Below are 27,819 nucleotides of genomic sequence, written 5' to 3' on the forward strand. Positions count from 1 at the left end.
AAGCCCTGGAGCTCTCCAGACATCCCCTGATACCTGATGGGATCTTGAGAACTTTTTGACATGCTAGCTGCTAATATAATGATCAGAAATATTTCCCTCCTAATGGGCTTAAACTGCCATTTTTTATCAGAGATTTATTCTTCTTTGACACAAAAGCTGTTATCGAGCTCTATTGGTGTTGAAAACAGTCACATTATCACTTGCGTTTATACTTATTCCGGGTTCCGTTTGGGAATCCTTCCGCATTCCATTTGGGAATCCTTCCGCATTCCATTTGGGAATCCTTCCGGATTCCGTATGGGAATCCTTCCGCATTCCATTTGGGAATCCTTCCGCATTCCATTTGGGAATCCTTCCGGATTCCGTTTGGGAATCTTTCCGGATTCCGTTTGGAAATCCTTCCGGATTCCGTTTGGGAATCCTTCCGGATTCCGTTTGGGAATTCTTCCGGAATCCGTTTGGGAATCCTCCTGGATTCCGTTGGGAATCCTCCTGGATTCCGTTGGGAATCCTCCTGGATTCCGTTGGGAATCCTCCTGGATTCCGTTGGGAATCCATCCTGGATTCCGTTGGGAATCCATCCTGGATTCCGTTGGGAATCCATCCTGGATTCCGTTGGGAATCCATCCTGGATTCCGTTGGGAATCCATCCTGGATTCCGTTGGGAATCCATCCTGGATTCCGTTGGGAATCCATCCTGGATTCCGTTGGGAATCCATCCTGGATTCCGTTGGGAATCCATCCTGGATTCCGTTGGGAATCCATCCTGGATTCCGTTGGGAATCCATCCTGGATTCCGTTGGGAATCCATCCTGGATTCCGTTGGGAATCCATCCTGGATTCCGTTGGGAATCCATCCTGGATTCCGTTGGGAATCCATCCTGGATTCCGTTGGGAATCCATCCTGGATTCCGTTGGGAATCCATCCTGGATTCCGTTGGGAATCCATCCTGGATTCCGTTGGGAATCCATCCTGGATTCCGTTGGGAATCCATCCTGGATTCCGTTGGGAATCCATCCTGGATTCCGTTGGGAATCCATCCTGGATTCCGTTGGGAATCCATCCTGGATTCCGTTGGGAATCCTCCTGGATTCCGTTGGGAATCCATCCTGGATTCCGTTGGGAATCCATCCTGGATTCCGTTGGGAATCCATCCTGGATTCCGTTGGGAATCCATCCTGAATTCCGTTGGGAATCCATCCTGGATTCCGTTGGGAATCCATCCTGGATTCCGTTGGGAATCCATCCTGGATTCCGTTGGGAATCCATCCTGGATTCCGTTGGGAATCCATCCTGGATTCCGTTGGGAATCCATCCTGGATTCCGTTGGGAATCCATCCTGGATTCCGTTGGGAATCCATCCTGGATTCCGTTGGGAATCCATCCTGGATTCCGTTGGGAATCCATCCTGGATTCCGTTGGGAATCCATCCTGGATTCCGTTGGGAATCCATCCTGGATTCCGTTGGGAATCCATCCTGGATTCCGTTGGGAATCCATCCTGGATTCCGTTGGGAATCCATCCTGGATTCCGTTGGGAATCCATCCTGGATTCCGTTGGGAATCCATCCTGGATTCCGTTGGGAATCCATCCTGGATTCCGTTGGGAATCCATCCTGGATTCCGTTGGGAATCCATCCTGGATTCCGTTGGGAATCCATCCTGGATTCCGTTGGGAATCCATCCTGGATTCCGTTGGGAATCCATCCTGGATTCCGTTGGGAATCCATCCTGGATTCCGTTGGGAATCCATCCTGGATTCCGTTGGGAATCCATCCTGGATTCCGTTGGGAATCCATCCTGGATTCCGTTGGGAATCCATCCTGGATTCCGTTGGGAATCCATCCTGGATTCCGTTGGGAATCCATCCTGGATTCCGTTGGGAATCCATCCTGGATTCCGTTGGGAATCCTCCTGGATTCCGTTGGGAATCCATCCTGGATTCCGTTGGGAATCCTCCTGGATTCCGTTGGGAATCCATCCTGGATTCCGTTGGGAATCCATCCTGAATTCCGTTGGGAATCCATCCTGGATTCCGTTGGGAATCCATCCTGGATTCCGTTGGGAATCCATCCTGGATTCCGTTGGGAATCCATCCTGGATTCCGTTGGGAATCCATCCTGGATTCCGTTGGGAATCCATCCTGGATTCCGTTGGGAATCCATCCTGGATTCCGTTGGGAATCCATCCTGGATTCCGTTGGGAATCCATCCTGGATTCCGTTGGGAATCCATCCTGGATTCCGTTGGGAATCCATCCTGGATTCCGTTGGGAATCCATCCTGGATTCCGTTGGGAATCCATCCTGGATTCCGTTGGGAATCCATCCTGGATTCCGTTGGGAATCCTCCTGGATTCCGTTGGGAATCCTCCTGGATTCCGTTGGGAATCCTCCTGGATTCCGTTGGGAATCCTCCTGGATTCCGTTGGGAATCCTCCTGGATTCCGTTGGGAATCCTCCTGGATTCCGTTGGGAATCCTCCTGGATTCCGTTGGGAATCCTCCTGGATTCCGTTGGGAATCCTCCTGGATTCCGTTGGGAATCCTCCTGGATTCCGTTGGGAATCCTCCTGGATTCCGTTGGGAATCCTCCTGGATTCCGTTGGGAATCCTCCTGGATTCCGTTGGGAATCCTCCTGGATTCCGTTGGGAATCCTCCTGGACTCCGTTGGGAATCCTCCTGGATTCCGTTGGAAATCCTCCTGGATTCCGTTGGGAATCCTCCTGGATTCCGTTGGGAATCCTCCTGGATTCCGTTGGGAATCCTCCTGGATTCCGTTGGGAATCCTCCTGGATTCCGTTGGGAATCCTCCTGGATTCCGTTGGGAATCCTCCTAGATTCCGTTGGGAATCCTCCTGGATTCCGTTGGGAATCCTCCTGGATTCCGTTGGGAATCCTCCTGGATTCCGTTGGGAATCCTCCTGGATTCCGTTGGGAATCCTCCTGGATTCCGTTGGGAATCCTCCTGGATTCCGTTGGGAATCCTCCTGGATTCCGTTGGGAATCCTCCTGGATTCCGTTGGGAATCCTCCTGGATTCCGTTGCGAATCCTCCTGGATTCCGTTGGGAATCCTCCTGGATTCCGTTGGGAATCCTCCTGGATTCCGTTGGGAATCCTCCTGGATTCCGTTGGGAATCCTCCTGGATTCCGTTGGGAATCCTCCTGGATTCCGTTGGGAATCCATCCTGGATTCCGTTGGGAATCCATCCTGGATTCCGTTGGGAATCCTCCTGGATTCCGTTGGGAATCCTCCTGGATTCCGTTGGGAATTCTCCTGGATTCCGTTGGGAATCCTCCTGGATTCCGTTGGGAATCCTCCTGGATTCCGTTGGGAATCCTCCTGGATTCCGTTGGGAATCCTCCTGGATTCCGTTGGGAATCCTCCTGGATTCCGTTGGGAATCCATCCTGGATTCCGTTGGGAATCCTCCTGGATTCCGTTGGGAATTCTCCTGGATTCCGTTGGGAATCCTCCTGGATTCCGTTGGGAATCCTCCTGGATTCCGTTGGGAATCCTCCTGGATTCCGTTGGGAATCCTCCTGGATTCCGTTGGGAATCCTCCTGGATTCCGTTGGGAATCCTCCTGGATTCCGTTGGGAATCCTCCTGGAATCCGTTGGGAATCCTCCTGGATTCAGTTAGGAATCCTCCTGAATTCCGTAGGGAATCCTCCTGGATTCCGTTGGGAATTCTCCTGGATTCCGTTGGGAATCCTCCTGGATTCTGTTGGGAATCCTCCTGGATTCCGTTGGGAATCCTCCTGGATTCCGTTGGGAATCCTCCTGGATTCCGTTGGGAATCCTCCTGGATTCCGTTGGGAATCCTCCTGGATTCCGTTGGGAATCCTCCTGGATTCCGTTGGGAATCCTCCTGGATTCCGTTGGGAATCCTCCTGGATTCCGTTGGGAATCCTCCTGGATTCCGTTGGGAATCCCGCTGGAGTCCGTTATGAATTTGGATTATATCAGAATCCTTCTGAAAGTTCTTTCAGTGCTGTTCCCACACAATCTTTGACTGCAAGAAATGATGCAATCAAGACTTCCCTCCAGTCAATAAAAGTTTGAAGCCACACGACAAAAACTCGAAGGAAGTCTTATCAGCGCCGCAATATTTGCAACGAGCTCACGAGTACAAGATACGACGACGACGACGACGACAACAAGTGTTGTTTGCCAATGATGCAGTGCAGTGCTATTCATCGTTACTTGCTTACATCATCGCTGGTTTCGCGCGCCTCTAACCGAGGTCTACGTGCCGTTGGTCAAGATTTGTCGGCTCTGTTTGCACTTCAAATCGATTTGGAGGTGAGAGGCACTCCCCTCAATTGGGCGTTTAGGACTTCGACGGCAAGGGTATTAGCGAAAAATAACGCGAACGGATTTTTGCTAATCGTCGGTCCAAGGGTCAACCACCCGCCCTAGGCCTAGACCTGAACGTCTGTAGGAATAGTCTTTATGGTGATTGATAGCTTCGACATTTTTGGGATTTCTTCGATCCACGCCCACCCTGTCGGCCGATTTATTGTCGACTGACTGCGGCGTATTGTGTGCTGCAAACCTAGACGAGACGCACGCTGCATAGCTAATGATTTTTTAGGTCGTCTTTTCAGTGCTCGTCTCTGTCTGTCTTTTGATAGTTTATGGTACAGAATAGGCTCTTTTGAAAGTTGAATGGGGTGAACGCGGGTACGTTTCGGGTGGGATGGCACACACGACGGATGATGGGTGGTAATTAAAAGTGATATGTGATACGCGACATGAAGAAGAATAATCTGTGAGTGCTGTAAAACATGCATGAAAGCGAACAACATAAAGCTGCACAGCAAAAAGAAATTAAATTTTGTCCATTTTTTCTTCAACCAAATTAAAGATGATGACTCTATTCTAAACTCGACCAGATAGACGTGAAGGACAAGACGTGAGACTCTCATTCAGTAGCTCTGTGTTTGAATCCAGTTCGAACACTTTTTAGTTGTCTATCGCCCATTTATCAACCAAAAAATATTCACGATGTTACTGATACACACCTGTATTTTTTTACTGTGTACCGCCGGAAAGGCTTTGGTGAATGGCGTAGCTAGTGCACCGGTAGAGTTACTTTTACAATGCAATGAACACCACACCGTCACTGGTTCGTCGCCGTCGTTTTCGATGTCAGGTTTATGAACTAGAAGAAGCATACACACTCGCACGAAGCTATCACGTTTCAGACAAGCGAAAGTGCATTTGTTTTACTTTTTTTTTTGTTTGAACTGGAAACTTCAGAGGAAGGAGGCTTATCTCTAGGCTCCAGCACTGACTGGCTCGCTACAAGTGTAGTAAACCGAGTAAGTTATTAGCTCACAGCTGTGTCAAGTGATGTTTGTTTGGATTTTTTTTTATTTCTGTATTACGGGCGGACGTTTGGAGCAGTTCCATTCAAAGCTGTTTAGTGATAAGGACCATTAGGTTGTGCGGCTCCATAATAGTATATTGTCGGGCTAATGTAATAATAATAAAGCTCTGAATTAATTTGAATAACTGTTCATTTTTGCTTTATGTAAGGGATGTAACGTGCCACAATTCATTTAAAAAAAACCTTATTAATCCACCTTACAAATTGACGTGTTGATAAATATGACACATTCAAGCGTTTGACAAAAAAACATTTCGTGGCGCCAGGAATCATATCGTTTATCCGACTTCTGATGTTTGAGATTTAACCTCTCTAAAAAAGTCGGAATCTTGAATTTTGAGCCGCCATCTTGGATATTAGACCACCATCTTGGGGTATCTGGTTGCTTTTTTCGGACTCAGGAAATCCTCACTATACTAAATATACTCAAACTGAATGATTTATTAGCCTGAAACTCCATTAAACAGCCACCACCTTGAATTTTGGGACGCCATCTTAGATTTTAAATCACCATCTTGCAAATTCTGGTCATCACTCCAGACAACTTCCCCATACCAAATATACCCATATGCATGGTTTCAGAGCCTAAAACTCCATTAAACAGCCGCTATCTTGATTTTTGAACCGCCATATTGAATTTTAGACCGCCATCTTGGATATCTGGTGGGCATCTTCCCCATACAAAATATACCCACATTGTATGGTTTTAGAGCTTAAAACTCTATTAACCCATATCCGCCCAGCGTTCTATTTATAGGACAGTCCTTTTGATGTGCATACCTCCAGAATTATGCAAAATTTTAGAATACTTTCTTCAGAGAAGATGTTCTCCACAACCATACCTTGCTCATAGTGGACAATATAGTTTGTGACTGGTTCACTTGGTGGCGTAAACGATGCTGCAAAGATTGCATATTGTCACGATCTATGAGCTTATTTTCCAATGCGAAAACAATTTATTTCCCTGGAATTTTGACAATGGTTAATAATTTACAGTTCATTTCGTCGGCAGAGTTATTAATCAATACATACAAAAGTCGATGAATGTATGATTGTATGGTATTATGCTTGTATGTTTATATGTTTGCCTATTTGTATGCTTATACAGCCATTCCATAGAAAAACGATATAGTGCATCTCCGATTGTCGTGAAACTTGGTGGGCTTGTAGTTTTTCGGAAATAATTAGACCCCTATTTATTTATTTCGTCATTAGGGTGACCAATTTTCATATAGGGTGGTCCAAAAAATTAAGGTTTTTCAAAATTAAAAATTTTCAAAAAATCATAACTTTTGAACCAGTTGACCGATTTTAAACTTCTTTTTTTTTTGTTTAAAAGCTATTGAACTGTAGTTTTCAGGAAAAATACGTCAAAGGGGCTAAAATGTAAAGAGTACTATAAAATATGCAAATATATTAGTTTTTTCACGTTTTCATGGTCTCGGGACCAAAGAGGTACCCTGGTTTTATATTTTTATCAGAAAATTCAGGAAATTTGGCGTAACATATCAAAAAATAAGAAATGTATGTTGTTTTGTTTTTGAGATATGATTTTTTGAATATAGAGAGTCATATAGTTTGGTACTAGCTACTGTTACGCCAAATTTCCTGAATTTTCTGATAAAAATATAAAACCAGGGTACCTCTTTGGTCCCGAGACCATGAAAACGTGAAAAAACTAATATATTTGCATATTTTATAGTACTCTTTACATTTTAGGCCCTTTGACGTATTTTTCCTGAAAACTACAATTCAATAGCTTTCAAACAAAAAAAAAGAAGTTTAAAATCGGTCAACTGGTTCGAAAGCTACGATTTTTTGAAAATTTTTAGTTTTGAAAAACCTTAATTTTTTGGACCACCCTATATGAAAATTGGTCACCCTAATGACGAAATAAATAAATACGGGTCTAATTATTTCCGAAAAACTACAAGCCCACCAAGTTTTACGACAATCGGAGATGCACTATATCGTTTTTCTATGGAATGGCTGTATATGTATGCCGAAACGCAGGCAGTACTCTGAAATGCTTCAATAAATTTCAATCAAATTTGGTATACACATTCCTTAGGATGTGGAGGTGGTAGCAAGGGTATTGAAATTCAAGATGGCGGCTTAGGTTCCAAGATGGCGGTCTTAACTCCAGAATATTTGCTTTTTAACGGCAATGCTGCTTTGGATACTATGCAATATGGGTATCTATCAATCGGGCTTCACAAGTAGAACTCAAAAATAAATATCCGACGCCATTTTGAAATTCAATATGGCGGACCATATCCAAAATTGTTTAATCTATAATACCATGCAATATGGGTATCTATCGATCGGGCTTCATGAGTAGAATTAAAAAATCGATCCTATTTCGAAGTCCAAGATAGGTATCTATAGATCGGACTTCACAAGTAGAATTCAAAAATCGATATTTGACCCTATTTCGAAATAAAAGATGGCGGATCATATCCAAGATGGCGGCCACGGAATGTTACTTTGAGCTATAATACCGATCGGGCTTAATGAGAAAAGGGGTAGAGGGTCATGGTAGATGGTAGGGTAGTTGTTAGGTGGAGTAGACGGTGGAGTAGAGGGTTTGGGTGAAGGATAGAGTAGAGGGAGTGGAGTAGAAGGCTAGGGTAGAGGATAGGGTAGACGGTAGGGAAGAGGGTAGGATAGAGAGTAGGGTTGAGGGCAGGAAAAATGTTAGGATAGAGAGTAGGGTAGACGGTACAATTAAGCACAATATAGACTAGAGGGTACGGTAAAGGATAGGGCAGTGGTTATGGTAAAGGATAGTTTAGAGGGTAGGGCAGATGGTAGGGTTGAAGGTTATGATAGAGCGTAGGATGGAGGGATGGAATAGAGGGAAAAGAAGACGGTAAGGTAGAGACTAGAGTAGGGTGAAGAATTGAGATGAGATTATATGGGCTGAGGTTCTTTTTTTAGATACCTTCAGGAATTCTTTCCAGGACTTCTTCAGGTATTTCTTTCGAGAATCTTCTTAGGTTTATTCCCGGCGTTCCTTCAGATATTGCTCCGAGAATGTTGTACGGATTGCTCCGGAGTTCTCTTCAGGGATTTTTGCAGGAGTTTGATTTGGAAAATCCAGAAAGGATTCTTTTATTCTTTTCTGCATTCCTTCAGGGATTTGTGCTGGTATTCCTTCAGAGACTCTTTCTAGGATTCCTGATGATATTCTTTAAAGGATTCCTCCCGAAAAAAATATGAAAAATATTTTTTCGGGCAATCCTATATCATAGAGACATCTTCTATGGTTCTTGTAGGAATGCCTGTTCAGCTTCTGGCCGGCATTTCTGTCATGGTCTCTCAAAGGATTCCTTCAGGTATTCTTAACGGGATTCCTTCAGGAATAACTTCAGAGATTTCTGCCAGAATTGCTTTAGTTAATCCTGAAAGGATTCTTTCTGAAATTTTAACCAGCATTCTTTCTCGGATTTATTCTTCAATTACTTTACAGATTCATTTTGGTATACTTTCAAAGTGTTTTGTAGAAACATATTCAAAGAATCCTAATGGTATTCTTTGTATGAGCCGAGGTAGTCGCTCGGGATTTATACAGCAATTCCTTCCGGGATTGCTTCTATGATTATTTCAGGGATTCCTACCAAGCTTTCAGCTGAGATTCCCTCAGAACTCTACCAGATATGCCTCTCAGAAATCCTTCAGTAAATCCTTTCGGGATTCCTTCGCAGATTTCTACCGGGAATGTTCTTCCCCCAGCGTTATGTTCTTCAGACTTTTGTAGGTACGTTATTCTTAATCGCAATTGGTAGATCGAATGAAATTGAATTTTTGGGTACCATGATTTCGGGTGAAATTGATCACATTTCATAGTTTTTGGCTTCTAATTTTTGAATAAAGGGTGATACGGTCAAAATTTGGCCAAACAATTTTTTTCATAACTTTAGACTGCGTACACCAAAACAGCTAATTTTTGGACCAGTAATGCTACATTATATGTAGCTTATACCATAAAATTTTCATCCAAATCGATTAAGTAATGGTTGATATATAGATAAAACCATCGACCTACCTTTTTAAAATTTTGTACAAAGGCGCTCCATAGTAAATTTTCGGAAATTTAAGGTCAGTAAAGCACAATTTTGATTATAGAACTACCAATACTGCTCCGATTTTTATCAAAATTTTACAGTGTAATACTATTATGTAAATATGTTCTTAGTAAAATTTTGAGCCATTTTGTATGAATACTTTCAAAGTTGTAGCAGTTTGAACATGAAAAAAACTGACCGGGTGCCACTTAAGCAAATATAACTTTGTAACGGCTGGATCAAATTGAATGAAATTTTTACATTACATTTTGATATGCATACTTCACATACAGAAAAATTTTCGTTGAAATCGATTTAGTATCTCTGGCTCTAAAAATGAAACAGTACAAATGTGTGAATCCTCTTTGCACAAAATTTTAAAATTACAGATCTCAGGGTTCAACAATATCTCCGCAAATACTAGACCGATTTTGATGAAAGTTTTATGGTACAAGCTACATATAATGTACCATTACTGATCCAAAATCAGCTGTTTTGGTGTACGCAATCTAAAGTTATGAAAAAAAATGTGTGACCAAAATTTGACTTGACTTGACAAAATTTGACAAAATTTGACCACCTAAACAAATATAACTTTGTAACGGCTGGATCAAATTGAATGAAATTTTTACACAACATTTTGATATGTATACTTTACATACAGAAAAATTTTCATTGAAATTGGTTCAGTATTTCTGGCTCTATAAATGAAAGAGTCAAAACGTGTTCTTATTTTTTAATCCTCTTTGTACAAAATTTTAAAATTGCAGTTTTCAGGATTCACAATATCTCCGCAAATACTAAACCGATTTTGATGAAAATTTTATGGTATAAGTTACATATAAAGTACCATTACTGGTCCAAAATTCAGTTGTTTTGGTGTACGCAGTTTCAAGTTATGAAACAAATTGTTTGACCAAATTTTGACCGTATCACCCTTTAGTTAACGATATGGTCAAACTCAATGCTTTAAAACAAGTACGTCCACGGGTTTATTCAGTCAACGAGGTTGAAACATGAACTTCAAATCATTTTACTGTAATAAATATCATTATTATTATTATTATTATTATTATTATTATTATTATTATTATTATTATTATTATCTTTATTTACGAGATTTAATAAATATCATTTAAAATTAAAAATCAGAAATTTTAATTTCGGGGTGAAATTGATCAGTCAGTGAAATGTCTTTGTAAGTGCTGAAAATAAATTTTCCAACTGAATTAATCATCCCAGAATACGAAAAGACTTGTAAAATTTATACAAGTTTAGTAAATTCTTAACTATTTAAATTTTAAGTTTAATAAATCTAAAGAAAACGCCTAAAAGTATGCAATTTTCATACTAATCAAGTTATTACTTAAGAAAAAGTACAATTTTATGCATAAATACCAATATTTATAGAAATTTTGGTGATGAAATCGGGTTTAGCGAACACTTGGCAGGTATAAACATTCATTCGAATATTTATTTAATGTGCGATACAGCTACGGTAACAAAAGTTTGAATGTGTCTTTGAAGTTCGCCAAACACGCAGTTTCGGAAAATATTAAATTTAATACAGAAATATGTGACTAATTAGCTGCAAAACATGTAAACTCATCATTCAATAACCTTTGAGCCAGATGATGGTCATTTTCTACAAATTGTTGTAAGTTCAAAGTTTTATTTTGGACAAACAAAAATTGCCATCACGTCGATCAATTTCACCCGAAATCACGGTAGTTTATCATTTTTCATGTAGCCGAAAGACACATTATCTTTTCGATGTAACTTTGATAGTGCCCAGAATAACACCATAAAACCCACATATAGTTCACGAATTAAAAATCATAAAGTAGAAAAAACATAAGTGAAGAAGCCGTGTGGAGTATATCTGGTTGAACTTTTATATCAAAACATGGAATGATGAACCAGGCCGTGTTAGTGGAATACTTGTAAGTACGAGACACCGAAGACGATCTTATAGTTGAGGGCGGAATACGTATCTGTCAAAGGATACAAATTAAAAGGAACAGTACTTAACACGATTTTCTTTTTAGAACATGCAAAATTTCTGAAAAGTTTTCGTGTGGTGAGTACGTAAAGAGAGTTTGTGGGGAGCTAAAGGAAAAACTCAATTACTTTATTAGAAATCATTATCTGTGTAAAATCTAACTTCTACAGTATTTTAACGTTTCGTTAGCGAGCTCTCTTTATTTAAATAGTAAAAAAAATGAGAAATGTTGAACACTGCAGTCAAAATTACATACTTTTAGGCGTTTATCGGGTTATATTTCTGCCCCAATTTATAAGTCGTTTTCTATTCTTTTTGAGTGGTTATCATCTCTCTCACATGTTTAGAGCTGTATTGTATCTATACCGATCAGAATTTAACGATAGCGTAGAAGTTGTACTGAAATAGAACTCGAGAAAAAATTGCAGATATTGAGGATCCATTTTTTTTTTGTCAAATCATGCTTATATAATTGGAACTTGACCCTTGATAACAAATTTATTTGAAGATTTAAATTGTGAGATACCTTGGGCGTTAACGGGTTAAACTGCCGGCATCTTAAATTTTAGGCCGACATCGTGCAATTTCTGATTTCCAGTGTTGATTCCCGTACAAAATTTGTAAAAAAAAATATTTTAATTTCCACTATGAGCGCCTTTGCAAACACATACAGTATCGGACAATAAAAATGCACCAAAGCCGTTCTCCCATACAAAATAGTAAACTTTAGATTGCCATATCTCAGTTATCTCTCAACCGATTGTTTTTATTTTTCTGTGGCGAACTACAAAACATTTCAATTCTCAAAAACTATTGAAAAAGTTCGGTGATAACTATTGATACAAAACTTACAGATAGGTTGAATTTTGACAATAAAAATGCACCAAGTCAAAAAGTTTCATAGCAAAAAATGATTACGTCATATCATGTAGGTGTCTTCGGCAAATATGTTTCTTGTGTGATGACGAATACATTTGCTGAAGAGACGAACATGATATGACTTCAGTATTTTTTGCAATACAACGTTTTGCCTTGGTGCATTTTTATTGTCAAAATTCAACCTATCTGTAACTTTTGTATCAATAGTTATCACCGAACTTTTGCAATAGTTTTTGAGAATTGAAATGTTTTGTAGTTCATCATAGAAAAATAAAAACAATCGGTTGAGAGATAACTGAGGTATGGCAATCTAAAGTTGACTATTTTGTATGGGAAAACGCCTTTGGTGCATTTTTATTGTCCGATACTGTACATGAAAAATAACAAATATACTTTTTCCATTTTTTGCGCTTCCATACATGTAAGAAAACTTCTTTAAAAAACCATCCTTGGATTTATTTAGAAATTACGCCATGGACTACTTTAGAAAGTTCTCCAAGAATTCTTTCCAGTGAATTTACTACGGATTCTCGAAAGTTCATTTAAAACATCTTGGATAGTTCAGAAATTCCCCTAGAATTTGATTCGGAATTTCCTACTGAGGATTCTCCAAAAATTTCTTCAGCAATTCCTGAAGAAAAGCTCTCATAAGTTTTAATCAGATATTCCTCCATACATTCTTCTGAAAATCAAAACGGGACTTCTTTCGGAAAACTATCCAAGGATTCCTTCAGAAATGATTTCAGTGAATTCCTCCAAAAACTTTTACAAGGATTTCTGCAGAAAATCTCCCAGACTTCTTCAGAAATTCGTTAAAGTTTCGTCTACAAGTTCTTCCAGGGACATTTTATAGATTTTGCTGGAGATTTCTTCAAAAATTCCTCCAGAAATTATTTAAGATGATTCGCCATAGAACGTTTTTCACGAAAAATCTTCGAAGAATCCTCTTAGATAGCTTCCATGTTATTTTTAAAAATTGTCATGAAATCGTTAGATTCAGAAGGTTCAGAAATTTCTTGGGGATTCCTTCAGAATTGTCTATGGTGACTCTTTCAGAAATTCTTTCAAAAATTCCCTCATAAATTCTTCCAGCGATTTTTTCAAGAAATTTTCGAGAGATTCTTTCAGAAATTCGTACACGTATTTCTTTAAGAAGTCCATTAGAGGTATGCTCTGTGGATTCCTTTGAAAATTCTCACAGATATGTATCAAAAAATTCAGTGATTCGTCCAGAAAATCCTCCACGAATCCCTCCAGAGATTCTTGCATAATTACTTTCAATGATTCGGGCAAGAATTCCTCAAGAGATGTCTACAAGAGCTTATACAGTTTTTGCTTCAAGATTTCTTCCAGATATCGCTCTATGAATTTATCTAGAAATTAATTTTCTATGAATTTTTCTGTATCAATGGAATTTCTGCAGGAATGAGGGGGTTAGAAGCGAAGGGCAAACACCCACTTTCGAGTAAATGAGATTTAAAGTTTTTCACCAATTTTTTTATCCTATACAATTTATTGTAATTTTTCTAATCATCGTATAAATAATCTTGAGAAAGTTACTGAAAGCTTGAAATCTGAAGAATTTTTTGATATTCTCAACTCAAAATCGACAAAATGGTCACTTACACCCCTTTGCATCTGCGCCCCTGAAATATCTTCGATTTTTACTGATACTCACAGTCTAGGGGATCAAAACGGATATTTTTGTTCTGGGCAGAGCCAGTAAAAATCGAAAAAAATCTAGTCGGATCTTTACGATATAAAAATAAAAATATCTTAATTTAATCTTTTATTTCTCCGGAAATACATGCGCAGATTACTCCAGTAATACTTCCAAAAAATACTTAAAAAAAACATTATTAGTTTTCTCCAGGAGTTCAACTTTTTTTTCTGAGAATTCCACAAAGAGTGTCCTGAGGAGTTTATCCAACTATTTATTCATAAAGATCTCTAATAATTCCTCCAGGGAATCTTTCAAGAATGTCCGTAGAATTTCTTCAGATCTTCCTCTATGAATTCTGAGATGTTACAAAGATTCTACAGAATATTTATCCAGAAATTCCTTTGAAGATTCTTTCAGAGATTCCTGCACGAATACTTCCTGAAAATCCTTAAAAAATATCTCCAGAGACTTCTTCAGAATTTTAGGGAGTTCTTCAAGAATTTCAACAAGAGATTTCTTAAAGAAAAAACTCCATGGAGTTTTTCAGAAACTCCTCTAAAAACTTCTCCAACATTCGAGCAGAGATTTCTTCGGAAATTTTTTGAATGGTAACTCCAAGAACTCCTTGAAAGACTTCTTTCAGAGATTCCTGCAGAGATTGCTTCTGTGATTCCGTCAGAAATATTTTCCGAGATTCTTCCAAGGATTTCAACTGGAATATTCTCAGATATTAGTCCAGGATTTTTTTCAGGAATTCTTCCACAAATTGCATAAAAATAATGGGAAGATTTGTTATTTTTTTTTAATTTTTATTTCTGTGTTGATAATGGGAAGAATTCCTGAAAGAATCTCTGAAGGAATTTCTAAAGAAATGTCCGGAGGATTGTCTGATGAAATCCCTTAAAAAGCTTCTGATGATACCTTTTGAATTTCCCAGAATAAATTCTTTAACATTTTCTGGGGAAGTCCTTCCTGCAACAAAATTCCTGCAATTTTAACAATTTACAAGTTACAATTTGAAGTTATTTTTGAATCAATTTCTGGGAGAATGTCTGAGAGAACTCATTAAAAAAATTTCCAGATACCTTCTCAATTCCTAGGTAAAAGGAAACGCAAAAATTTCAGGAATTTCTATGTATATTTCTCCAGGGTTATTTTCACTACCGCGGATTGTCTCAGACATTTCTTCAGAAATTTCTCTATAAAACTAGATATTCTTCTAGAAGTTCTTCAATGGAATCTTCCAGAAGATCCTCACATACTCCTCCGCGGCTGGCATCATAAAATTCGCTTGGGATTCATTGAGACGTTTCTGCGGTCTGTGTAATTGTCTTTTAAAATTCCCTTCGAATGACTGCAAAATATTCTTCAGTTTTCCAGGCAGTCCTCTAGAGATTCCTCCAAAACATCAATTTCCCGATCAGTGGTTCCTTCAAGATTTTTCCAGATTTGTTTTAAATCTCTACTGCTAAATTCCTGTGAAAATTCCTCTAGGAATAACTTTAGAAATTAGTTCAGGGTTTCTGTCCATTAGTACCTTTCAAATATTTTGCAAGAAATTTTTTCAAGAACTCCTCCAGATGTATCTGCAAGAGTTCTTCTAGGGTATGCTTCAAAACATCCTCCAGGAATCCCTTAAGAATTTTTTTTTTAGATTTAATCAAGAATTTCTCCTTTGTTTGCAAATTCTATACGTATTCCCGCATTTTTTTTTTCCAATGAAAGAAGAAATTGCTCCGAGGTTTAATTCAGGAACTCTTCAAGAGTCTTCTTTGGAAATCCCTTCTAATTTTTTTCCTTCAATTCCTGCGGAAATTTTTCATAAAAATTTTCTAGTAACGGAGTTCTCCAGATATTTCACAGGAATTCCTCCAGGAACTTCTCCTTCTATTATTGGGTTTCTTATTGATGTTTAGACTACTGTGATAATTTGAGAATCTACTAAATCATCATTTCCCAGCGATGTTTCACACTAATCATACTGATTTTGTTTACCTGTTGTGCATCCTACGCCCCTGTGATAAACTCAACGGAACTTGTGTATGCCAGCCGCTGCGAAGTCGTGTGCGAAATTCGACTGTGATGATAATGAATTTCGGCCGAGTCTAAATGAGTGCAAATGTCGCAATACTTCAGAAATTGCTTTAGGGAATTTTGTTCAGGATTCTCTCCAAAAAATTAAAAAAAAATCTTCATGTAATCTCTAGAAGTATCTCCAGGAATTCTTATGTGATTTTATAAAGATCTTCAGTAAAAATGCGTAGAAAATTATCTGAAAAATTTCGTAGAGGAAACTTTACAGGAATCGCTGAAGATATTTCTGAAAGAATCACAGGATACATTTTGAAAAAAAAAACCTTCTAGGAATTCTTTAGTATTTCTTGGCGAAATTTTCTAAGAAATTCAAGCTTCCAGGAAAAATTTCCGAAAGAATCACTGATAAATGTTTGAAAATTGCTGACATTCATGAAGAAATCTTTAAACTACTGATGGTTCCTCTTGAGACACTTCCGAAGGAATTCCTGAAGAAGTTTCAGAAAGAATCCATGGAGAAAAATTCTAGATCCTTCTTCTTTTTCTTCCGTATGACTCTACGTTCCGACTGGAACTTGGCCTGCCTCTCATCAACTTAGTGTTCTTTGAGTATTTCCACAGTTATTAATTGAAGGGCTTTCTTTGCCTGCCATTGCATGAATTTGTACATTGTGAGGCAAGGACAATGATACACTATGCCCAGGGAGTCCAGAAAATTTGCCCGACTGGAACGGGAATCGAACCCGTCGTCTCCGGATTGGCGATCCATAGTCTTAACCACTAGGCTAACTAGAGACTCCCTAGATCCCAACAATCTTAGAAAAGATATTTCTGAAGGAATTCCTCAAGAAGTTTAAAGCGAAATCATTGAGAAATTTCTAAAAGAACCCTTGGAGTAGTTTTTCAATAAATATCTATTTATTTTCTGTAGAAATTGCTGAAGATATTCTTAAAGAATTTCTGGAGGAATATCTGAAAAAAAAAATCTGAGGGAAATTCCTGAAGAAATTCTAGATGGAGTTGCTGAATAAATTCATGCAGGTATTGCTGGAAACACACCTCGAAGAACTCTTGATGCAATTCCCATAAGAATTTATTAATTATTATTTGGTAATATTCCTGGAGAAAATTCATGAAGCAAATCCTGAAAAATCCCTGAGGAATAGGTGGGTACGTACACCGTTCCAGAAAGAATTCCGAGCCGAAATTCAGAAATGATTCCCAACGAAATCAAAGAAGGAATTCCAACGGAATCGAGGAAGGAATTCCAACGGAACCCAGAAAGGGTATCGAAAGGAATCCTGGAAGGAGGGAGGATTCTCAATAGAATTCTAGAAGGATTCCCTGCCGGAATCATGGAAGAATTCCCTAGGAATCCAGGAAGGATTCCCAACGGAACCCTGAAAGGTTTTCCTGCCGGAATCGTGTTGGAATTCCCTCTGAATCCAGAAGGATTCCCTGCCGAAATCTAGGAAGGATTCTCTGCTGAAATCCACGAGGGATTCTCATCGGAATCCAGGATGGGTTCCTTATGGAATCTTAGCAGAATTCCCAACGGAATCGAGGCAGGATTCCCTGCCGGAATCCTGGAAGGATTCTCAACAGCATCCTGGAAGAATTCCCAACGAAATTGCGGAAGGATTTCAAACCGACTCCAAAAAGGATACCCAACGGATTCCATGAAGGATTTCCGACAGAATCCAGGAAGGATTCTCAGCGGAATGCAGGAAGGGTTCCCAACAAAATCAAAGGGAATCCAGAAAGGAATCCCAACGGAACCCAGGAAGGATTCTCAACGGAATCCTAGAAGGATACCCAACGGAATCCTGGAAGAATTCGCTCAGAATCCTGAAAGAATTCGCTCGGAATCCTGGGAGGATTCTCTGCCATAATTCTGGATGGTTTTTCTGCTGGAATCGTGGAAGTATTCCTTGTTGGAATCGACAAAGGATTCCCTGGCGGAATCGTGGAAGAATCCAGAAAGGATTCCCCGCCGAAATTCAAGAATGATTTCCTGTCGGAATCTAGGAAGGATTCCGAACTGGAAGTACAGAATCCAGAAGGATTACCAAACGCAATCTGGAAGATTCCCAACAAAATGCAGATCAACTTTCAATCAGAATCCTTAAGGACTCCCATTCAAGATGGGGTTTTGAAAAACCGGATGAAAAAGATTCGATCTTCCAAATACCTTTCTTTTCACTATGAAAGTAATTCCAAAGCTGCAAAAGCAACCAGTCTTGGCAAATCAACTGATCACCGTGATTGAGTCAGTTCAATTATCATAACTGCAAATCAAATTTCCATAAAAGTGCCAATCATACTCGGAGAGCAAGTGCTTTCGTTGCATTAAATAAACGACCGCCATTAAACAGAGCAAACTGGATGTTACGCAAAATTATGTGCATTTCCTTATAGTGCATTTTCCCAGCCGTAGTATCCAGCAAAAGCTCGCCAAAGAAGCCGGCCCCCGAGCGAACTCGTCCAACTACTCCAGAAACGGAACTCAACCGAATCCAACCAAAGGCAACCCAACTCAACAATGTCCGTGTCCCATCCAGGCTGGGACTTCGTTCGGCGCGACTAATGGCGGCGTACTTCGCGCCGACCACTCATAAACATTTAAATTTAATTTTCATAAAAATGAGTTACTTTGTGACCGGAGATTCCGGGTTTGCGTGAGCTGGAGCAACTCGCCGACGACGACAACCATCATCGCATCGTCATCGATGGCCGGAGATGGGCAATCAAAGTGCCATTTCTTGCAAGGCGGCAATCATCGCATCGACCGAGCGGCCACTCCAAAGAAAGCCGCACAGATATTTTACGCACATGGGACATGGGGATGACTGGTTTTCTTCGTGTGTTTCAATGGACTTACCTTGATAAGAAATGTATCTGAAGTCGTTTTCGGTCCGGATCAGGGGTGCGAGCAATGTGAGAATTGTCGCTATCACGAACGGAACGGTGGAAGAGGTCAGTGCCCTACTGGGGCGGGTCGGGCGGTTTCTTGTAGGTGACATTCTGGAAGGAGAAAAATAATGAAAGAAATTGAATGAATAAGAACTCACATAATTGTTGGATATTGAAATTATAACCAAATGAACATAATAAACCATTTTAAAGAATCGACGAGTTGAGTTGTGTAACATAAACACTTGATCGAAAAAATCAAAAAGAAATCAACCAAATTTAAGGTGTATTCTGAACGATACAGGTCACTCACAGAAAGAACCAATACGTTTCGGTCGCTTTTAGGACCTTCTTCAGGGATTCAATTATTATTCGCCCAGTGTTGTTTTATCAAACAATGATTGTCGAACGGCTGAAGGTTTTTTTCACAGCAGTTAACGGTTGGAATTCGGTAACTAGGGAATAACCCTGCCGGAATTTTACCGCTCTAAAACTTGACACCTTGCACATGATCGATCATTATTCTAATTTTAGGCGTGAATGGCGTCTGCTACGTCAGGTCGCAAGTCAATGTAAGGATGGAAATTGCAATCGCTTGCCATGGCCTTGATTTTCAGTGCATGCGTTCTCTGCACGATTCAGGTTTTCGCCGAAGTGCTGCTTCCACATTTGGATCACCTTACGCCCGTCCGTCAAGAAGATCCCGTCCTTATCCATACAAATTTCAATTCACGGCACGATGAAGTTGCGTTGAGATTCTGATAGAACTTCAGTGATACTTGAAAACGGTACGGGAGTTGCATTTCCTCGCACTCCGCTTCTACCAGGCGGCATTTTTTCTCCCGAAAATGATGGATTTGCTATATCCGCTTTTGTTTATAAAGTTCCAAGTTCTGCCGGGTCCCATGCTGCAGTATGACCACCAAGGCTACATTTTTCTGCTCCAAAACACACTCCTCGTCGGATTAATCGTTCCTTCAACTCAGTTTCATGTAACAGATAATGACACAAATTTCCCAAATGGAGGAGAACGTGCCTCTGGATAGCGCTCACCACTTCATCGATAGTTTAGCTTATTGAACGTAGTGGCATGACTTCAGCGGGAAAAAAATCTCTACTGCAGCAGCCTCAATCCTCCTAGGGAGGATTCTTCTAGAAACGTCATCAATATTTCTTTAAAAAAAATTAGGGATTTCTCTCAAGTTTTTAGATTAAAAATTAAAAAAAAATCTTTCATGAATTCCTTAAAAAAAAATGCCTTGAGAAATACCGCCATTGATTCTTTTGGAAAATATTTCACGAATTTATACTTGAATTTCTCCAACAATTCCTTAAAAAATCTTCAAAGACTTTTTTCAAATTTTTCAAGGGAAATTTTTCAAGGGACTTCTTCAGGATTTCCGCTAGGCATTCCTTCAGCAAATTCTATCTGGGATCCATGATGTGACATGACGGAAAACCACCACTAGAGCAGGCCCTGCCATGTCGTGGCGACTACGACTCCCTTTATTTATTTTTTTAAATTTTAATTGATAGCCATTGATGCCCTACCAATTATTTGCTTCATTCGTTGTAGAGAGTGGAAGCAATTCTTCCAAAGATTCTAAAAATCTCTGATGCAGGGGTGTATATTGCCCTAGAATCTTCAATAGATTATTTTACAATTTCATTCGAAGTTTTCTTAAGAAACTGTATATAAGAAAACTCTTCAGGGATTCCTTGATAAAATTTTCTAGCGTCTGTTAAAGAAACTTTTCCAATAACTCCTTTAGAAAATCGCCAACGGGTTTCTTCCAAAACTACTGTATGGATACCTTTCGATAATCCTGTATAAATTACTTTCAGAAAATCTTCTACGCATTTCTTCAAAAATTTCTCCGGAGATTCTTCATGAATCTTACATTACGATTGATGAATTCATAAACGAACTAAATAGACAAAAAAAAAACCTTGTAATCTGTAAATTCTTTCGTAAATTTCTTCAGAATCTTTTTCTGACTTTCCAATTACTCCAAAAATTTCTCTAAATATTTCTCTGGATGCCATGGGCTTACTCACAAATTCTTTTTTGGATTCTTTTAGAAATTATTGCAAGGATTCTCTAGGAAAATGTTTTGATGACTTCCTTAAAAAATCCTCTAGAGGTTCCTATAAGAAATCGGAAATTCCGAATTTCTTTAGAAACTTCTCCAAAGTTTTTTACTATAGTTCTTTTAGGGGTTCCTTTAGAAATATCCAAAGATTGTTTCTGAAATTTCTCCAAAAACTCCTCAAGAAAATATTCCACTTGTTTCTTTTAAAATTGATTAATTGGATATTTATAACTCTTCCTGGAAATCTTCATGCAATCTTCCAAAGATTGTTTTTGAAATTCCTGCAGGGGTTACTTCAGAAATTTCACCAGAGATTCGTTCTGGATTTGTTCACGAAATTCTCGAAGGATGCCTTCAGAAAATTATTCAGGATTTTTTTCAAAGATTTTTCCAAGGATTTTTGTTTATTTTTTCAGAAATGCTTCCAGGGGACTTTTTTTCGGAATATTCACAGATTATCATCAGTTTGTCTCTCCAGACATTCCACTAGGGATACCTTACATGATTTCTTCAGGGTTTTTTTTTTAATTTCAAGCGATACTTTTTACAATTTGAACCAAAGGTTTCCCAAGTAGTTTCTTCAAGCATTTCTCCATGAAGATCTTCAGAAAATCCTTTTTTTGGTTTATTCAGCTATTTCTCTAGGATGCCTTCAAATACTAAACCAGCGATTGTTTCAAGAATTCCTACAAATATGTCTCGTAAATTTCTTCAGGGATTCATTTAAAATATCATTTTTTTTTCAGAAATATCCAGATTCCTTTAAAAATATCCACAAATACACATCGATGCGTCTTCTAAATATGTATGACACCTTATTTTCAAAATAATGTTCTGTTATTTAATTAAAAAAAAAATCAAATGCCAAAGAATAAAAAAAGGAAATGCTTTCAGTTATGCCTTGAGGTGCAAAATCGAAGTAATTTCCATGGAGGCGTACCAGTATGAGAGCCCAAAAATGTGGACTTCGAGTTACCAACTGTAGGTTTACCAAGACAGCACTGCTCACGAGGTTTTAGTTGCGAACAACTAGCAAAGGGGCATTTTTTTTCTAGAAGAATCCTTGTAGGAATTACTGAAAATAATCATGGCGAAGTCCCAATAAATGTAACACTTGGACGATTTTTAAAGGAATTCTTGGAAGTATCCGTGGTCGTATTTCAGGATAAATTGCAAATGTTATATTCGGAGAATCAATTGGATAAACCTATGTTTATGAAAATAATAGGAAAATCTCTTGAGAGACTCCTGAAGAAAATCATGTAGAAATTCGTAGGATGAATCTGATGATATCTGAAGAAATTTCTTAATGAATTTCTGAAAGAATCCATGCTATTTTTTAATATCCCTGTTGGAAATGTAAATGCTTGGCCAGAGGTAACTAGATTTATTAAGCAACCAATGTAGAAATTTCAAAAGAAATTATGAGAAAACATTCTGAGAAAATTTTAATAAAAACCATTAAAGGCTTTCAAGAGAAATTCTTGGAGAAAATTTCTGGAGGAATCACTAGAATTTCTGAAGGAAACTATGGAAACATGTCTGAACAAATTCATGGAGGAATTTCTAGAACAGTACATGTAAGATTTACTTACCGCGTGGACTTTTTGGGGAAAGGGGATTGGGATATCTAGCCAAAGTCTACGCTCCATATAAATTTTCAAATTTTTGTATGAACAAAACGCTACTAGGGGGAGGGTGTTTGAGATGACCAAAATTAGTCTACGTGGTTTATGAACGTACCCTAAAGAGTACCTGAAAAAAAAAATCTGAAGGAGACCGTGGAAAAATTTCTCAAAGCAACATCTGGAGGATTTTCTAAAGGAATTCATGAAGCCGTTTCAGAAGCAATCCATGAAAGGTTTTTTTAGGGACTAGAAATTTTATAAGGAATCTGTGGAGGAACTCACTGGAAATCACTGAAAGTCATTGGAAGAAATTCCGAAGAGGAATTTTGTTATCAGTCTTTGGAAGATTTTTTCAAAAGATCCCTGAAGAAATTGCTGGAGGATTTCCTGAAGGAATTCGTAGAGGGACTTCTGAAAGAATCTGTGGAAGATTTTTTAAAGTGATCAGTGGAGAAATTACTGACAAAAAGAAATCCTTCCTTCCTTGAAGATTTCCTGAAAAAAATCGTGGAGAAAATGCTATGAGAATGGCTGGAAAAATCCTTTGAAAAAATTCCGAAGCAATCCTTGACGAAGTTCCTATAGGATTTTTTTGAAAATCCCTTGGAGGAATTTCTGAAGGAATCTCTAAAAAAATACTCCTAGAGAAATTTCTGAAGCAGTCCCTGGACTAATATCTGAATTAATTTTTGAATGAATTCAATAAGGAATATATTGGGTGATTTCTGAAGCATAGGTTCCCAAACTTTCAGGTCGCGCGACCCCCTTTTGCCAGCAGACGTAGTTTTCGCGACCCACCATAGAAATTCCATCATTTGTTGTATGTTATAGTGAAATATTTTACTGCCCCTCGTGACCCCCTGGATGAAGGCCGGCGACCCCCCTGGGGGATCGCAACCCACAGTTTGTGAAACCATGTTCTGAAGCAATCCATGGAAGAGTTTCCAAAAAGAACTCATGTCAAAATTTTAGCGAGAGTCCCTAGTAAAACTTCTTAAATTATCTCTAAAAACATTTTCTAACGCAATTTCTGAGAAAATTTGCCATATTAATCTTTGAAAGGTAATGAAATTGCTGAGGAAATTTCCAAAGAAATAGCGAAAGAAATGTTTGAATTTGTCTTGAAATATTTTTGGAAAAAAGAAGAAGTTTATCTTAAGGATTATAAATATTAATACCTAAAGACATTTATGAAAAAATCCCTCCCAAACAACATTTTGATGCCCAATTAGTCTTGTAGAGTATTAATAACCGTCATAAAACCTTACATCTTTTATTTTGGTTCTATGATGGTTATACGAGCCTCTTCTGGTGTATTCGAATAAAAAAAAATTGGGAGGTTCTATCATTATGTTTTTCAAAAAAGATATTTCTGATCCATCCTTTTGGATTCCAAAGATTGATTCGAAAATTTTCTTCCCAAATTTCTCTAGCAAATTCTCGAAGGATTCTTAAGAAAATCTTGCGTAAAATGCTTCAGAAATATCTCCAAATAAAGAAATTCCTCCAGAAACTCATACAATTTTTCGAAGAATTCCTTTGAAAACCTTTTATGGGTTACTTCAGAAACATCTACATAGATTCATTCAGAAAATTTCTCCACTACGGCTTTCTGAATGTTATCCATAGATGTCTTTAGAAATAAGTCTACAGACTCATCGGGAAATTTCTTCATTAGAAAATCTACCATTGATTACTTGAGAATTTCCTCCTGGGAATCTTTCTGGAAGTTTTCTACGACTTTCTGTGGAAATTATTTAACGGATTATTCTAAAAAAAGAGGAAAACACTCGCATTTTTTTTTTTTTTTTTTTTCCAGATTATTTTCCATCGATTGTTTCAGAACCGCCTATTCGAAAATTTTTCAATTATTTTTTCTGAACTTCTTCAACAAATACTTCTTAAAATTACATCAGTTATTTCTCCAAAAAATCCTTCCAAAAATTCTCAAATTTTTCCTTGGTAATTCCTCCTTGATATTGTTTAGAAAATTCTTCAGAGATTCCTTTAGAAGTTTCTTTAGAGATTCCTCAGTAAATGTAGTATGCTTTAGCAAAAACCTATTTTTTTCAACAGAAATTTCTCTTTAAATTTTTCTCGAATTTTTCCCTGAGAAAGCCTTCCAAGGATTCCTTCCGGAATTGCTCCATGGCTGCCTTCAAACATTGTCTATGGGCTCCTTAATAAATTTCTCCAGGGTTTCTTTGAACAATTCTTCCATGGATTGCTTAAGAAATTTCTCCACAAATTTCTCCAAGGAACCCTACAATAAATATCTTCAGGGATTGGTCCATGGATTCTGCCTGAATTTTCTACGAGACTCTTTCGGGAAATCTCCCAGAATTCCTTCAAAAATGTCTGTAGCGATTGCTTCAGAAATCAGAAGGTGTTCCAAATGTTCTTTCAGAAATTTAATCCAAGAGGGAAGTTCTCTAGAAATTAAGAAATTATTTCTTCAGAAAATCTTCCAGAGATGTCTCTAGAAGCTGCATAGGAAATCCCTTCAAAATTTTCAATAGATTTTTTTTGAAGAAATTCCTTTTGGATTTCTTCATTGAATTTCCAGAACTCTTTTTTTTTTAAGAAATTCTATGAATTACTTCAGAAACTGTTCTAAGAATTATTTTAGATTTTTTTTTAGAAAGATTCCCGTGGATCTTTTTTGTACATTTCTTCAGGAACCAATCCCTTTAGAAAATGCACTGGGTATTCCCAGTGTTTGGCAGCCGAGGTTATCAGTGAACCACTCAGCAGTTTTTCGTCCCTTTTGTTTGTTCTGTTTCAATCACCAAGCGTGTCTATGTTCTCTCGCCGAGTCACATGGTTCACGAAGGAATACAAAGAAGATAATCCGATATAGATAAGCTGCAGTGATGAGCAGGCATCGCTAAGTGTAGCACTTTCTGATTATTTCTCATCGTTGGCTGGAAACAACTGTAAATATACGTTTTTTCATCATTATTTAACGCATTTTCACTTTTAAAAATGGTAACATACTATTTAATTTAATTGTATTCATGATGTGGCAGGTTGTGTTGTCATAATAATCAAGAGTTATGGCAATGAAATATTCTTGTCGAATGCCTCACTTTCGTTAGCGTCGCCGATCATCTTCTCTCTTGATAGTGCTCTCGTATTGAACCGGGCAAGAGAATGAACAGCAAATTTCGGGAAGTGTTTCCGAGCACGTCGCTTAACGATGTAAATCAACAAGAAAAATTTGGTGAACAAGAGATCACGTTTACAAAAGATAGTCGCACTCATTTAAACTCCACATTTTCCTCAAATCATGGTAGAAATAAATAATTTTTCTTAAAATTTCGGCTTCCTTGCACCCTTTTTTGCCATAGTGTACCAGTTATGGCTAACCCCATAAGGAATACATGCAAATAGTGCGAAATGGAACCGAAGTTAACAAAAGTAACCATAACTGGTACAGGGTTCCTATCATTGGCACACGCTTTAATAAATAGAGTAAAGTGGGGCAAGAGTTTCTTTTGAAGTTTTTGAGCTCAATTCAAATTATTTCTTTCGGGTGTCAAGGTTGTTCGAACCATTTCTGAAAAAGAGTCTTTCACTCCAAAAATTATGAAAATTGATCAATATTTCGAGAACTTATGACAAAATGTTGGTTTTTGATCAAAAAATTGTAATATGCGATGGCCCTTCCAACGCATGGAATGAAATTTTAATGAAATCGAATTCGATATTTTATTTTGGGGCGTAACTAGGTATATTTTGAAGATGCTCTAGCATGTATAACTTTTTGCAAAAAAGATTTGGAAATCGTATTTTACACATAGTGGGGCAAAAGTTCGAATTGTGGGGCAAAAGTTCGAGTCATATAAACCTAAAATTCTGCAAAATGTACATATTATCTCTAAGAGTGATGGAATTAGTGAGAAAATTCGATTTAAGTTGTAAAAAAATGTTGTTTTATCTGAATTTGGCGGAAAACTACTAATTTTTGGTGCAGTAGATACTAATAGAAGTTTTGGCTCCATTTCTATCTTTTTCCTGTAAAGTATGGAAACTAAGCTGTCTTTTAACTTATTGATGATATTCGTTGGTCTTCTCGTTATTTTTTGTATAAATAGCTTTCCTTAGGTAGTGCCATAATTGGTACACGCACCCTATAGGCATCTCAGTGGCTCACGATGGAATTCCAAACTCTACACCTTTAGAAATTTCTTTTTTGGATTCATTCAAAAATTATTCCAAGAATTCTTTCAAAACCATATCTTTAGTTTCATCAGGATTTTCTCTAAAAATTCTCAAAGGAATTACCACAGATTTTTGTATGAATCCTTTTAATGATTCCAAAATTTTATGCAGATTCGTGCCATTTTTCCACGGCTTCTATCCCGACTCATTACCAAAACGGAGGATTGGGTGTACTGAAGCTTATAGCATTTGAATATAAATTCTATGAAATCCTCTGCATATTTTTCTTATGTGGAAACAAATAGAAACTACGAAGTGCGTCCAAAGCAATTAGGGAATTCTGAACCGAGCCATGAAATCGATCCATTTCGATTTCCCATCAAACCCATCAGCTTCGAACCGAAATTGATGGATGCACTCAACGGCTATCATCACCGTTTCAACAGAAAACCTAACCCGACCCCGATAACTCGCTCGTAAAACAGTCGTTGACCCCCCCAGCAGCCCCTCTGTCCATGCGACTGACGCGAGCGACGCAGGTCCAGACGAAGACGACAACGACATTAGATGATTGATAGTGAAATTTGACTGTTTGTCACCACGGCGACCAGTCTACGGGCGACATCGACATCGTCTTCGTCGTTGTCTTCTCCACCATGCTCAGTCCCTGGAATCGAAAGTCAAACATGTGTTTGGTGTGAGACTCTGTCCGTCGGACCTCAACAAGTCCACGTCCACGGACGACGGGACAAATATTGATCCTCGAGCGATCGATTTCGTATCTTGCACATCTCCCAAGCAGCCAACTAGCAACGGCTTTCTCCCATCAGGTCTCGAGTCATCGCGCGCCGTGTACTATGTATGCTCATGTTTGTCCACCGATTAGGATCTGGAGATCGTGAGAATGTTTCCCGCCTAACGGTGGTTTGTGGTTTTCTGGCTGGACGCTCCAGTACCTTTTCAAAGTTCCCGCGTGCGTGGC

The 27,819-nt window shown here is 38.5% G+C and overlaps 1 protein-coding gene across 1 annotated transcript in view; it reads right to left on the reverse strand.

The window, feature by feature from the left end:
• LOC109422535 (semaphorin-5A) overlaps positions 1-27,819 on the reverse strand; it is a 789,414-nt gene that overhangs the window by 578,980 nt on the left and 182,615 nt on the right. The window contains exon 3 of the mRNA XM_062858058.1: positions 18,921-19,063. Within this exon, the coding sequence (XP_062714042.1) occupies positions 18,921-19,063 (143 nt within the window). The remainder of the gene's footprint in view (positions 1-18,920; positions 19,064-27,819) is intronic.

This window comes from Aedes albopictus, chromosome 3 (assembly GCF_035046485.1).
Source record: "Aedes albopictus strain Foshan chromosome 3, AalbF5, whole genome shotgun sequence".
NCBI classification, from domain to species: Eukaryota; Metazoa; Arthropoda; class Insecta; order Diptera; family Culicidae; genus Aedes; species Aedes albopictus.